Source organism: Typopeltis vanoorti, chromosome 20 (assembly GCF_054136105.1).
Source record: "Typopeltis vanoorti isolate ZY-2024b chromosome 20, IOZ_Tvanoo_1.0, whole genome shotgun sequence".
NCBI classification, from domain to species: Eukaryota; Metazoa; Arthropoda; class Arachnida; order Uropygi; family Thelyphonidae; genus Typopeltis; species Typopeltis vanoorti.
This window is the reverse complement of record NC_143568.1, coordinates 6006481-6022553: the sequence shown is the minus strand read 5'-3', so window position 1 is coordinate 6022553 and position 16073 is coordinate 6006481. Positions and strand designations below refer to the sequence as shown.

Sequence of the window (16073 nt, the reverse complement as noted above, 5' to 3'; positions counted from 1 at the left end):
TGTGGCTTATCTTATTTTGAACAAACTGGAAGATCTGCTTTTATTGTCTTGAAGAACATAAGTTTATATTAAATATCATGTGCCTGAATAGTATGGATTTTCTGAACATGCTATTGCCACTAAATATAGAATTCACTAGAACAAGACAACAAGAATTCTTCATAAAAATCAATCCCTCATAGAACTTCTTTATAAAGAAACATATGAAACAGTACTCTATTGGCTTAACTTAAACAGATCTAATAGTTTATATATATCCCCTGTATGGGAGATAGTACTTTTTAAATATACTAATCTTTGCTAACTTATATACGATGTGGTATCAAAAAGTTTTTAGACTAGCTCTGTTTACGAGAAATTACTTCATTTATCTACGTTTACACACTATCACCTTCAAAATAGTCCCTTTGCATATCAATACAGCGCTCCCAGCGTTCTTACCACTTCTGGAATGTGTCCTGGAAGTCTTCTTTTCGAAGCATGTCAAGCACCTTCTGTGATTCGTGTTGGATCTCCGCAATGGTGTCAAAACGATGACCTTTGAGCTGGATCTTCATCTTTGATAAGAGGATGAAGTCTGCAGGAGCCAAATCTGCCGAGTAGGGTGGTGCGGAAGTGAGATCGTGTTGTTTCTGGTGAGAAACTCACATGTCAGGAGAGCTCGATGACCGGGTGCATTGTCATCGTGGACCATCCAGTTTGTCGCATGCCACAGATCTGGTCACTTTCCCCGAATGTCCTCCCTCAGATACCTTAAAACCTGGCAGTAGAACTCGCTATTGACGGTCTGGCCAATGAGGATGAATTCTCGATGCACAATGCCACTAATGTCGAAAAAGACGATGAGCATGCACTTGGTCGAGCTGCGGACCTGCCTCACCTTTTTCGGTCGTGGAGATGATGGGCTTTTCCACTGTGAAGACTATTGCTTCATCTCAGGGTCGTACCCATACACCTAAGTTTTGCCCCCGGTAATAATCCTCGAATTTCACGTTTGCTCTTTGTTCAAACTTCCTGTCCATGATGAAATCGCAGATGTGGTAACGCAGGTGGTCAGAATAGCATCAGTTGCACAGCACCCGATGTACACAGGATGATGTCTTTTGGCACACTGACTTATGAAGGTATGTGCTCCCTGTGACTGTGTGTGCAGTGTTAGCGTGTTACAGACCTAGTCTCGAAACATTTTGATACCACCTCGTATATAGTTTTTTAACCAGTTAGGAAAATATTGATCATTTTCATTTTCTTACATTAGCTATCTCCACATAGCCTTTAAAGGAATGCGGAGAACCGACCAGGGTTTCTGACCTAATGTCCAATCCTCACCTTCTCGTGGTGCACCATGTTGGGTATCTACCTGGATACTGAACGAACAAGGATGGGCTGACAATTTGGGATTTAGCCGACCGAATTGTATTCTTATTGGCATAAACCAAAATACAAAATAATGGTACAACATGACAAAATTTCATGCCGGCTGGGTGTTGCCTGGTTAAACAAAGCCCCCGTTGTTTTCACCAGGGAACAAAGGTGAACAGCGAAAAGTCAACTACTGGAACAAATCTGAAAACAAACCCCAACTCAACATCACCAGAGTTAAAGATCGGTACTATCAACATAAGAAGCCTGAATGGCAAAGAAATGGAGCTAGCTGAGGAATTAGATAAGTACCAGATCAACATAATAGGGGTGACTGAAACAAAAAAGACAAAAACTGGTGAGATCTTTCTGAGCAATAAATACAAAATATTCTATTCAGGCAATGACAACCAAGGAAAAGAAGGAGTAGCCATTGTGTTCAACACTAAATACAAGGCTAATCTTCTTGAATGGCAGGCAGTCTCAAGTAGAGTGATGTGGGCAAATATCAGAATGGGGAACTGTACAATGAGACTTATTTGTGCCTGTGGTCCCACAGAACATTCTATTAAGGTAGAAGTGGAGGAATTTTTTGAGGCTTTAGAGAAAGCATCTGACACAATGAAAAAGGAAAAGTTGGTCCTTGTTGGGGATCTAAAAAGCAGAGACGGAAATGATTGTCAGACATACAAAAATATTTTGGGAAAATTTGTAGAAAAGAGCAAAGCTAATAACAATGGCAAATACGTGTTGGATTTCTGCTCAGGACATGGACTGGTTATTACTAACACCATGTTCCAACATAAAAATGTGCACAAATTCACATGGAGAGAAGGGGCAAGGAATAAGAAAAGTCTCATTGACTATGTTATTGTTGATAGTGATGTTTTCTCCCTGGTGCAGGACACCAGAGTGTACAGAGGATTTGAAATTGGAAGTGATCACTATTTAGTCTTGAGCAGGATAAAATTGAATTTCATATTGAAAAGAGTAACATGTAAGAAAGTTTTAAAGCGAATAAAAGTTGAGAAGCTCTCAGATGTGAACTGTAGACTAAAATACACAAAGATTATTGAAAAAAAAAATGAAAGAGTTTGAGAACAGAAACGAAACCTTGGAGATTCAATGGCAAGCCTTGAAGAAAACATTGATTGATTCAGCCAGGGAGGCATGTGGTGAGGTTGTCTGCAAGGATAGAAAAATCAGAACTCCATGGTGGACACAAGAAGTTAAAGAGGCAATGAAGGAAAAGAAGAAAGCATATCAAAAGTTCCTGGCAAATAAGTCAGCTAGTGCTCTTAGAGAATACAGAGACAAATGTAAGAAAGCTAAACACTCTGTAAAACTAGCTAAACAAAAGTCATGGGAGGACTTTGGCAAGAACATAGAAAATAAATATCAAGAAGTTGGCAAAATATTCTGGAGCTTGTTGAAGAATCTTAGAAATGGAGGAAAGAGTGCAGTGAAAGTAGTTAGAGATGATAAAGGTGACACGAAAACTGGAGAAAAAGATATCCTTGAAGTACAGAGCACAGTAAAACCCCGAAGTTACGCGGTAGGTGGGACCAACAAAAAGCACGTAAGTCGAATTCACGTAACTCGGTATAATTTGCATGTAATTTATATATACAAACACACAATTTGGACCAAAGGTTTACAAAAACTCCTATTTTTTTAAGAAATATAATCATAATTGTAGTTTTTCTTACATAAAAAAAAGAAAGTTATTTCGATTTCGATGGTTTCATAAAATCTAATAGATTCGTCTGACGGCATAATGTCTTTTTCTTGTCACCAAAATTTCTTCATAGCAAGCTAATGATTTTTTTATTCCTTGCCTTGTGGCTACAATTCGTTCCTTGTTAGACTCTATGTCCTCCAAAATCTCTAAACCTTTCTTTTATGATTGTTCTTACTGTGGATTCCTGTAGATTGAACTTCTTTACTACTCACAAATTTTCATTCCACCTTTGAAATGTTTAATAATGTTGAGTTTTGTTTCCAAAGCAAATGTTTTTCTTTTCTTGCTAGCTGTAGAGGAATTGGACTTGCTTATTTTGGATGACATTATTATTTTTTATGTGATAAAAGTTTTATCAAGAAAATAACATTAAACAATCGCAAGGTTTGTGACTATAAAAATCATGTATGATTTTTATAGTCACAAACTTATAGTCACAAGCACAAGTCAGTGCTTGTTCACAGCATGTGCGACACTGGCGAATGCGGCCAGCGCCTGAAAGATACAACTAGTGATGAGGTGTGAAGCGGGATGGGAATACGTACATATAAGAAATCGCGTAACTCCGGATTCACGTAAGTCAGGGTATGACTGTGATTACTTCGAGAAATTGCTAAATGAAACAAGCACTGATAGTACAGTGGTAAAAAACACTCAACAGGCATACAGTCATGAATAGATACACATACTTGAAGTAGAAAAAGCCATCAAAGGCTTTAAATGTGGAAAGTTTGCAGGAGCAGATGATATTCGACCAGAAATGCTGAAGTATGGTGGTATAAAAGTCTTGCAGTGGCTGCACTGCATAGTTCTGAAGACTTTGACAGAGGGACGAATTCCTGATGATTGGAGTAGAGCTCTCATAGCACCCATATATAAAAAGGGAAATAAAACCGAATGTGAGAATTATAAAGGTATTTCCCTACTGAGTGTTCCTGGTAAGATATATGCTGGTATACATGAGAAACAGTTGAGAAGAATTGTGGAAAAATAGCTTGGTGAAGAACAAGTTTGATGTAGTCCAAATAGTTGAGAAATCATGGGAATGTAACAAAGATCTCTATTTAAGTTTTGTAGATCTAAAAAAGGCATATGACAAGGTGCCAAGAGAGAAGCCATTCAATACGCTACAGTTATATGGTGTTGATGGGGCATTATATCAAGCAATACTTAGTCTTTATTTGAGTTGTAAGTCAGCAGTTAGAATTGAAGGAAGTACAGGAAGATGGTTTAATATTAAATCTGGTGTGAGTCAAGGATGTACATTATCCCCCTCTGTTATTCATTATCTATGTGGATCACATTATGAACGAAAGTGTTATTAGACATGATATCAAAATTAGAGATGTTAATGTTAGTTCTTTGCTTTATGCAGACGATGTTATACTTATCAATAAATCCGCTACAAGTCTGCAAGATTCTCTGACTAAATTAAATAACTGTTGTAATAGATATGGTATGAGATCAGCAATAAAAAGACAAAGACAATGAAAATAGGCAGAATCGTTGAAAATGTCAACTGCGTTGTGAACGGAGAACCAGTGGAACAAGAAAAACATTTCGACTACTTAGGCACAATTTTTACTGAAGATGGTAAATTAAATATGGAAATAGACAACAGAATGAACAAAGCTGGTATGGTAGGAAGTCAACTGAATAAATTCATGTAGAATAAGAGAGAAATTAGTCAGAACACTAAATTAGCTGTATACAAGACACTTCAAACCAGTTTTAACTTATGGATCTGAGAGCTGGGTCAGAAGTAAAACACTTGACCCTAGAGACAGCAGATATGAGATTCCTGAGAAAGATTATAGGTGGGAACAGATGGCATCAATGGCAATATCATATTAAAAATGAGGATATTAGGAAAGAACTTGACATTTTCAGCATCCAAGAATGCGTTAGCAGAGCTAATCTCAGGTGGTATGGTCATTTAAACAGAATGGACGAGGAAAGATTAGCATAACAAGTGTTCTCTGCCAGGGTTGCAGGAAATTGACCCAGAGAAAGACCAAGATATAGATGGATTGATACGGTAGAAAGTGCCTGAGACGACATCAATATAAGATGAGATAATATTGGAGTCTTAACAAGTAACAGACTGATCTGGAGGAAAATTGTAGATCAGAAGTTAGTAATAATGTAAATTTTTCATGTAGGACTATCATATCCTGTATACCCATTGAGGGTACATGGCAGGAATTTGATGATGATGATGTACATTAGGCACTTTTTTAGCATTTTCTGTGCTCATTTAATTACCATTCGTAATTCTGTTCTAAAGATCCCTATGAAACTTATGCAAAAATTCTACAAATAAATAAGATTTAGAAATTAAGGGGATAAAAATCCCTTGTTGTTTTATAACCAGTAAGCGAAAATCAAGATCGAGAACTATGATCTATGAGTTTCATGCCGAAAAACTATCGGCGAAACCAAGTTTAAGTGACCACTTGGTAGTACAACACCAAGGTAACTCGAAGCAAAGGTGGAGCAAGCTCCCTCTCTATTCTTGATATTTTCTCATAATATAAAACACAGCTCCTAGGAAATGTAATACTGTCATTACATTATGAGGAGAGGTCATTACCCAGACCGGTTTCAACCTTTTTTTGAGGTGTCATCAATGAGTAGGTAGACCTGGAAGATATCAAAACCTAGTGAAAAGAACTAACATACCTTCACTATACGAATGCCATAAAGGTGTGCTTATATTTTATAACTAAGATGAAAAGCCAAACGGCTAGTTTTCTAAATCACAGATCCCTCTAAATCACAGAGTGACTCTAAAGATCACTACTTAACTCATCACTCCTGATCTGAATTGCTCAGATCAGTGGCTTTTCTCCATAACAGGCAAAAATCCACCACTGAGCTGAGCTACTCTATTCCTAATGAAGCAAGCAAGCCTGAAGACAAACGTTATTAAATATCATCAATGGGAGCCAGACCAAGAAGAGATACCAAGGTTAAAGTAATGCAAAAATCATATATTTCCCATATTCAATTAGGGAAAAGGTCTAACACCTTATTATTAAAATACTCTGGATTATGGCTGATTGCTGAGAGTTTTTTTCACTTAGTTATACTAATTATAACCAAGTGAAAAAACTATAAATTAAAGATGCCAAGAATTACATTATTGGTTTAATACTTTATCTAAGCGTAAAACAAACAAAGTTTGCATGTGAAGTATCTTCAAAAGTAGGCTACTTGTATATAGAGGCTAATGACTTCAGATTAAGTGCCTTAATTAATTAATTGCCATTAACCTCAATATCTAAATAACTTAGTCCTGAAAATACTTCACAAACTTTGTTTGCTTCACTTGGATAAAAGATTAAACAGTAATATACTTTCTTGGCATCTTTAATTTAATGTATTATCAAGTGAAAATGTGATCTTCGTTCTTCTTCTTTTGCTCTATCATACTTTGCTTTCTCTCTCCTCACATCTCCTCATTCTTTCACTTCTGTGCCATACAAATCACTGGTAATTTCTCCAGTCCTTCCATCTCACATTTTGTTCTGTGGAGAACTATGTGTAAGCATGCTATCTCTCTCTCTCTCTCTGTCTCTCTCTCATTATCATTTGGTTAATCTCTTCATTTTCCACCATGTCATTCTTGCTGTCAATCCTTCAGTCTGTGACTTTATTTGCAACAACAATACAAAGATTCAAATTTCTACTCCCTCATCTTTCATTATTCAGCTCTCTACTATTATTCTTCTTTCTCTTCCCATACTTCTAGCATTCACTCCTTGAAGTATTTCTGATGAATGCACCCACCAGTACCACTTTCCTTCAGCAAATCTTTTTATTCTGCAAAGGGAATACATTTTGCACATGCTGCAGCAAACAAAATCAGACTTATTGAAATTGCCTGCCATTGTTATATGCATCAGTTGCATAATGTACAGTTACGGTATATTTATAATAAAAATAATAGTTTATTCAAATTAAGTGGATATTGAATCTAACATTATTTCAAAGTCGAATAGAGAAATAGAGAAACTACAAGAGTTTCATGCCGAATATAGAAACTATAAAAGTTTCGGCGGATCCAAGCATAAGCAAACTTTTCATGACAGGGGCAACTCGTAGTAAAGGTGGAGTAAGCTCTGATCACTATCCTTAGTACTTCCCATAATGTAAAACACATCTCGTAGCATACATGTATGATATTATACATTATGGGGGGGGGGGATCACTATTCAAACAGGTTGAAGTGATGCAGAACTTAGACTTTACCATACGAGTTCCTAAAAAAGGTATCACATCACAGAAGGCACCAATAATTACTGAAAAATGAGAGCCAGAAAGCTTCAAATTAATTACTTCGGCAATGCAAAATTATTCAAATTAAGTGGATATTGAAGTTCTGCATCACTTCAACCTCAGTATGCACATCTGGGACTAGGAGATGTTTTACATTATTGGAAATACTAAGGATGGTGATCAGAACTTACTCCACCTTTACTACAAGTTGCCACTATCACAAAAGGTTTGCTTACGCTTGGATCTGACTAAACTTTTATAGTTTCTATATTCGGCATGAAACTCTTGTAGTTTCTCTATTCAGCTTTGAAATAATGTTGGATTCAATATCCACTTAATTTGAATAATTTTGCATTGCCGAAGGGAGGCTTTTTGGCTCTCTTTTTTTCAGTCACAAAATCATAGTTATTAAAATTACACAAGCAAGTTAATGGCTCTTACAAGAAAATATACAAACACTCATGTATTTATATACAATCCAGAAAAAATAAATCATTTGTGGCTGTATGTTTTCTAAAATGTATCTTTCAGCTCCACAACTCTTGATATGTAACTCTGTGCACCTTCTGCGTGGTACTAAAAGAAAAAAACATCTCCAAAAAATCAAGCACTTCACAATAATAGATATATGGTTTTTGTCTAAGGCACAGATTTTCCATGAAAATGAACTATGCTATTAGAATGAAACTTAGTTAAGATTAGATAAATATATATAACCTCTTTCGACCAAGAAACTTTCCAAGTGGGATCAAATCTCCCTCTTTTAAACTTCTCAGTAGCAACAACCCTTCCAATCTTTCATCCCTCCCTTATTCTCCTTTTTTCAAAGCTAGAGTGCATCCAAATATCTGTGTTTGAAAACAAGATTTAATGGAAAGAAGAAATATGTGACCACCATATTTTTTCATTCCATTCTTCTGTTGGTCTAGGTCTATTAGACTGCCATATAAAAGATGACTGTAATCTTTGGTAATATATTATTGTAATCATTAAAAAATAAAAATATACTCACAGCATATTGATCCATGAAAGGAATCTCTAATACGATTACAGCTTTTTAGTTTCTAAATTTTTTAGAAAAAAAAAAGTATAAAAAATGATTATTTTGACATTTCTTGTATGACTCTTTAAATTGTGATGTTTTTTTTCTCTCCAGGTTGCTGGTAACATCTGGCAAGGATAAAAACATACTAGTGTACAAGTTTAATGCTCCAGAATATAAACATACATCATCTCCATTTTCAGCATCTGATATTCCTTTTACCAAATTTGTAAGTCAGAATGTTTAGTATTTAATGTATTTCTTGAATTATAAGATACATGTTTTCAGAATAAAGTTGCATATATTTGACAGCATTTATTAGCTAAATGTAAGATTCCCAGTCACCTCTATTTCTTTATATAATTCCATATTGATTCAACAATAAGTGATTGCTAGCTGTAAGAAGGATAGTAGCCATCCTTGAGTCTTTGCTTTAGGTTAGTGTCTAGTACAATAGGCTCTCAATATACCAAAACAGTTAGAACAAACTCATTGACAATAATAAAAAATAATAAAAAAAAGTACCAAAAAGTCTCAAATAAAGCCATGGAGATGCGTTTCTAAAAGAAATTCGCTATAAAAAGTTTCACTGTATGCTGCTGTTGAAGGAGTGAATTCACTTTCCCTATAATGCAGCTAACAATCATAGGATACCTGTGAAAAAAGGACAACACAGCTAAAGAAGTGGTACAACAGGAGGAAAATGGATGTGGTTGTGGCAGGACAAGGTGATGAATGCATAAGTGTGAGGATGAGATAGTTATGAAATGAATTCAGAGTCAGGATCAGGGAAAAGGAAGTGATCAGACTGAAGAGAGACAGGTGTGGTATAGCAGCTAGAGTAAAGAATGTTGGCACTGGTAGAATGGCCTCAAAAATACAGAGACTGTTATGTTTGTGTACAAATATAAGTAGTATTCAAAATAAGAGAGCTGGTTTATTGCATTGATCCAAAGATAACTGGTATAAGTGAAACTTGGTTGTCTGAGGATGATGTGATGTTGGGAGTAGAAAGGGAAGGATATACAATTTCCAGAAGGATAGGAAGGTGAAAACAAGAAGGTAGTACTGTTAATCATTGCAGAGAAATTGTGTCCACAAAGTTTGGAAATTGATAGTATATGTGCAGAATTTGGATGATGCTAAGTATATCTAACATGATGCTGTTATAGGCCAAGGAATGTAAAGAATATTGATTGTGTAGTGAATTGGTGCATGTAAAAAGAAGATGATCCTGATGGGAGACTTTAATTACAGAAATATAGAATGGAAGAAGGAGATAGTGTATGGGAACAAGGAGAGTGAGTTTGGTGAATTTCTGAGAGATAAATATCTTAAGCAGCATGTGACTAAAGCAACTAGAGGGTTTAGTGTTCTGGATTTGGTGATAACTTCACAAGATGCAGTTATTAATGAAGTATTAACACTGCCACCAGTTGGTGAAAATGATCATGAGGTATTTGTTTGGAAATTTGTGAAACAAGTAAAGGTTACTGTCAAAAAGGGATAAATGCAGATTTATAAGGTGGGTGATTATGGGAATCTCTGTCTAGCATCAACTAGCATCAACGCACTGGGTAGATGAGCTGTGCAGAAAAGATGTTGAAAGTGCATCGGAATTCATAAAGGCAATATCTGACACAAGCAATGTACGACTGCATACCAAGGGTTAAGCGAGTAAATCGAGTAAGAGTAAAATGTTATCGAGGAGGTACAAGAGAGTTGATGGTGATTGTGTCCATGAAGTGTTTAGAGTGCAGGCTAGGAAAGTGACTAGTGTAGTAAGCAAAGAAAAGTTGCAGTATGAGAGGAGATTGGCTGATCAGGCCAAGGATAATTCAAGGGAATTCATCCACTTTATGGCAAGCAAGAAGAAGAAGAATTATGTCAGGTATATGGTGGTAGATAGTCATGGTAGTAGATTGCTACAAAAGATATATTAAAAATGTTGAATGAGCACTTTATCATCGTATATCACACTGGTGTAAATGATACCATGTAATATGTAGAAGGGAGGCAAGTATAAGGAAACTGGAAATGAAAGAACCACAAGTCTGTCAGGTGTCAATTGGGTTAAATGTTAATAAGGTTATGGGAATGGATGACATACCACTATAATAGTACCACTCCACAAGCATGGTTCTAGGACACAAGTTTCCAATATAAACCAATCTATATAACCAAAGTTGTAATCAAACATGTTGGAGAGATCGGTTACGAATAGAATATAAGATTGGGTTGATAGACATAGTATTTTTTATGATGGTCAGTATGGATTTGAAAGAGAACTTCCTGTTTTAGCAATTTACTTGCATTTTATGATAAGGAGGAGTATATAATGGGTATTTCAAGATGCCAAAATGACAACCTGGAAAATCTTATTATCCACGGCAAAGTGGAAGGCCAAAAAAAAAGAGGACTCCCATGAAAAAGATGGTTGGACCAGATTAAAAAGTTCACTGGACTTACTTTGGAATTGGCCACTGCTGTAACAAAAGAGAGAAAGAAATGCAGAGACAATGTGGCTAGGGTCACGAGTTCTCAGACATGAGGAAACTGACCAAGAAGAAGAATGAGTATGTTCACTAAGGAAGAATCATATACTGTGATATGGAGATATGGGCTTTGCAAAAACATTTGATAGATTATCACTTGACAAGTTGGTGTACAAGCTGCAAAGGATGGGAATGGATAGTATATTGGTTAAATGGATCAGAGAGTCTCTCTTTCTCTCTCTCTCTCTCTCTCTCTCTCTCTCTCTCTGAATAATACCAGCAAGTCAGGTATGATGGAGCAGTATCTCCAAAAAGGAGAGTAACCAGTTGCATGCTCTAGGGTTCTGTTCTTGGCATCCTGCTGTTTAACTTCTTCATAAATGATATATCATGTGGACTAACTAGGGATCTTCAGTTGTTGACTGTTGCTGCAAAGTTGGGAAGAATTATAAGTATTACTGCTGATGTTAATTCTTTTCAGGAAGATTTCAGTAGACTTTTGTCTTGGAAAAAAGCGGGGTGGGGGTATTGTAGTTTTAATATTAATAAGTACAAGGTGTTACATTTTGGAGTACAGAAATATAAGGCTGTATGCTATATTGATGGCACTATGCAGTAGGAAGAGGATGAGATTCTAGATTTGGGAGTGGTGGTTGACAGTAGACTGAAGTTTAGAGAGCATATTGCAAGTGGTGCAAAGACTGCACATCATAGTGTAGCCATGATATAAAGTACACTAACATGTAGGGATGAAGCGGTGGTTGTGACTTTGTATAAATTTCTGGTTAGACCACACTTGGATTATTGTTCTCAGATTTGGTAACCTGCTTTTCATTGTGAAGTGGAAACAATGCAGAGAAACTAATGCTTTTATTGGTTGATAAAAGGAAAAGAGGGTGATGTAATAGAGACATATAAGTTAATGAGGGATTTTATCAGATTAATCTAAAGGAGATTATAGAAACAGGAGAATGCAAAGTTATGTAAGATTGTGGTGAAGAAGAGGGGTTTGAGGAGCAGATTATTTACATGGAGAATTGTGAGTGAATGAAATGCATTACCAAAATATTGTTAATGTAGGGAGTGTCAAGAATTTTAAGATTTGGTATGATAAACATGTTGTCAGTTCAATGAACCTCCTATGATGAGAGTGCTGACTCCATTGAGGGTGTTCATAATAATAATGTAATGTGTCGTTATAATAATAATAATAATAATAATGTACTTATTATTTACTTTGAGATTTGAGTCAAGTTTTGTCTTGAACAAGTGCGGGGGGGCACATTGTGGTTTTAATATTAATAAATACAAGGTGTCACATTTTGGAGTGCAGAAATATAAGGCTGTGTAATATACTGATGGTATGGTACTGCAAGAAGTGGATTAGATTCGAGATTTGGGAGTGATGGTTGACAGTAGGCTGAAGTTTAGAGAGAGAGAAGGAGAGTATTAATGAGTGTGAAAAGTGTAATGATTAGAGCATTTTAAAATGGGAGCTAGTTTTGCTGGTAGTAAACAGAAATTGGATGGAATAGTTAATAAGGATAACTATGGGAATGGAGTGGTAGAGCATAGGCAACAGTTGAAGTGATTTTAGATCTGGGAGTTATGGTTGACAGTAAATTGAAGTTTACAGAACACATTGCTAGTATTGTAAAGACTGCACATCATAGTGCTGTTATTTATTTATTTATTTATTTTGTGTGTGAATTATAGAAAATGTAAGAGCATACATATAAATGATTAAGCACATACATTTAAAGAAACAGACATTAAAAGAATTGGGATTAAAAGCATACATTAAAAGACAAAAATGGCACTTGCATGAAATATTAAGCAAAAACATAAAATGTCAAATTTCACTCATCCAGTGATTAATATACCTTAAAACTGTTTCATTACACTGCATTAAATCTTCTCAGGTACATATATTATTAATGTCTATTAAGTAGCATTGCAAAAGATGATCCATGGTTTGTGTTTCATGACATGAGCAGCTGTCATTGTCTGTGTAGCCCCATCTGGCCATATTCTGCTTTGATCTGCCCAATCTGAAAAGAAGTCTATTCAATGTCTTCCATCTTTGCCAGCCAAGATGTAAGCTGGAAGGAAGAGATTAGTTTAAGTTCAGAGCCTCTGGAGATTGTTCTTGCCACATTACTGACCTTGTAGCTTTTATGGAATCAACCAACAGTCCATGATCAATGGCATACAAAGGATGCTGTTCATCTTTTAGTTGTTTCTGCTCATATTTACTCTGTGTAGTCCTTCTTATGTGAGGAGGTTCAATACCAGACAGTGAATATAGATGGTCAATTTTTGTAGGCTTAAGGCAACTGGTAATGTGCCGACATGTTTCATTAAGAACCTTATCGATAATTTTGACATGTGATGAGCTTTCCCAAACAGGGCTAGCATACTTGACTGTCGAAAAGCAGAGCACCAGTGCAGAGGTGTGCAGTACTTGTGGATTTGCACCCCACCCAGATGATGTTAATCGGCGCAGAATATTATTACATGTTTGAGTTTTAGCTACTGTCTTCTCTATGTGTCGCTTATAATTTAGGGTCCTATCTAGTGTAACACCTAGGTAAGTTGGATTTGGATAATTGACCAGTTTAACACCATTCTAGTCTATATTCAACTCTCTCCTCGCCTCCCTATTATTGAGATGGAAAAGACACATTTGGATTTTACTGGGATTTGGTTTCAGTTGGTTTTCCTTATAGTAAATTGTAAGGGTTTCTAGCTCTTGTGTGAGCTGCTTCTCAATGTCATCAAAGGATTTTACTTGATAAGCTATTGCCCGGTCATCTGCATATAAGGTTCTTGACTGTGGGTTTATAAGTTGATCATTAGTTTCTGATTAAAATGGATCTTTATCATATAGATCACAATATCTTTCATATATATTTCCACGTTGCACTCATATATTTTCATATATTTCATACTTTTATATATTTCCAAGTTGCAATCAAAATCTTTACAGCACTTGCAATATTGTGTTGTAAAGTGTTTGTAAATAAAGTGTTGTAAAGACTGCACATCAGTGTTGCCAATTTAGCTCTTTTGGAGCTAGATCTAGCTCTTTTTTTTTTTTTTTTTTTTTTTCTTCCCTCGCTCCACAAATTTTAATCTAGCACCTAACTCTAAATCTAGCTCCATCAGAACTAGTTTCAGTGCTTTTTAGTTGTTTTTATAACTTACTGTTAAAGAAAACTTTTAAAAGTTTTCCAGATGTTCGCATTTGATAAGGAATTGTATTGTACATTTGGTGCGAGCATCGTACACGTTTAAAATGCATGATGACGTCAGTCAGTCAGTCAGGTGGCCCAACAGTCTGCCATTTGGTCACCTTGAAGTTGATGGCACCACTACAAGTTAGTCTTTGCACAGTGTTCTGTTTGATAGTTATGATAGCAAGTGGGAAGTTTTCAATGACTGATCATAATTCATTGCAGTAAAAAAGTGTATACCTTTTTCAAAAATGAGCAAAGAGAAAAATAAAGCTTACAAGCAAAAATTTAGGAGGGAGTGGTTGTGTGAAGTTCCTGGTGACGCTACAAAATGCCAGTGTAAGTTTGGCAGATGTAATATAGCTGCTAAATATTGTCAGCTTGTAAAGCATAGCGAAACTAAGAAACATCTTGCTGCAGTTCCATATAAGGCTGTTCCTATTACAAATATGCTTGTGAAAAAGTCTGATGAGACTGCAGACCTTAAAGGTAGGTTAGCATTATTTCTTTGTTGTCACTCATCATTCAACAGTTGCGATCATCTAGTAAATCTTTGCAAAAACATCATCCCAGACAGTCAAATTATGCCAAAGGTAAAAATGCACTGAACTAAGTGCTCTGCAATTGTAAAGAATATTCTAAGTGAGCATTTTGAAGAAGATCTAATTGTGGACATTGGAGATGAAAATTTCAGCTTGCTAATAGACCGAATGATATCAGAGTGAATAAGATTTTAGGAATGGCCATCATTTATTATAGCAAGAAATTCAACAGAATTATGCATACATTTCTGAGCATGGTGCTTCTAGAAAAGTGTGATGCTAGTGGTATTGTGGCTGCACTGAAAAAAAAAAAGCTGTTGACCAAGAAACTGGACATTAAAAATCTCATTGCAATTGGTACAGACAACGCCAGTGTTATGGTTGATTTCAATAATAACATTTATGAAGAACTGAAGGCATATATTCTCTGCTTAATTTTAATTAGATGTGTATGCCATTCATTACAACTGGCAATGTCTCACACTTGTGCAGAATCTCTCCCAAGAAAATTAGAATTTTTAGTTGCTGAAACATATAAGTGGTTTTCACATTCTTCTTCAAGACAAGCAGCATACAAAGAGCTGTATCAAACTATCAACAAAAATTATGCTCCTCTGAAAATTGTAAGCAATTGTGCAACAAGGTGGCTGTCCATTGAACCTGCAGTAGACAGAATTCTCAACCAGTGGTTGGAATTAAAAACTCACTTCGAAGTCGCGAGTGTGACTGAGAAATGTTACAAAGCTCAAATTTTGTGGGAGATGTGCAAAAATGAAAGCAATCTGTTGTACCTTTTATTTTTGCATCCTTTTCTAGTTCAAGTTCAGCAAATTAACAATATTTCCGAATCTAACAGTGCCGATAAGATGAGATTATTTGAAGACCTTTCTAATTTGATAGTTTGATACAGCTCTATTGCTAATATGCTAGTGCTACCATCATCCACAGTCAACCCTCTAGAGTCAGAGATTGATGACTATTTGGATCCCAATCCAAATCTTGATTACAGATTTGAAAGAAAATTTCAGAGTTGATGATACAAAAGAAAATAACGCAAAATGATGAGCAAAATCTTAGAAGTAGAGCTAGACAGTTTCTTCTTGGTCTCTTCAAACAGCTTAAGCAAAGGTTGCCTGAAAACTTGAATATTTTAAGAATGATGTCTTCTTTTTCTGTTGACAGTACACCAAAACATATAAAAGAACCTGTTACTCCCATCTTAGAAATAATGCTGAAAACAGAAAAAGATGTTGCTGCTGCTGAATACCAGTACAATACTATCCACTTAAATAAATGAACAAATATAGAAAACACTGAGAGCTATTCTGGACTGAAGTACAAGAATATAAAGATGCATCTGAAATGAATCCATTT

General features: G+C 35.8%; 1 protein-coding gene across 1 annotated transcript in view; it reads left to right on the top strand.

Moving 5' to 3' along the window:
* The window catches only part of LOC150095208 (cilia- and flagella-associated protein 44-like), a 214616-nt gene that overhangs the window by 179233 nt on the left and 19310 nt on the right, over positions 1-16073 (top strand). The window contains exon 8 of the mRNA XM_090410620.1: positions 8541-8655. Within this exon, the coding sequence (XP_090266746.1) occupies positions 8541-8655 (115 nt within the window). The remainder of the gene's footprint in view (positions 1-8540; positions 8656-16073) is intronic.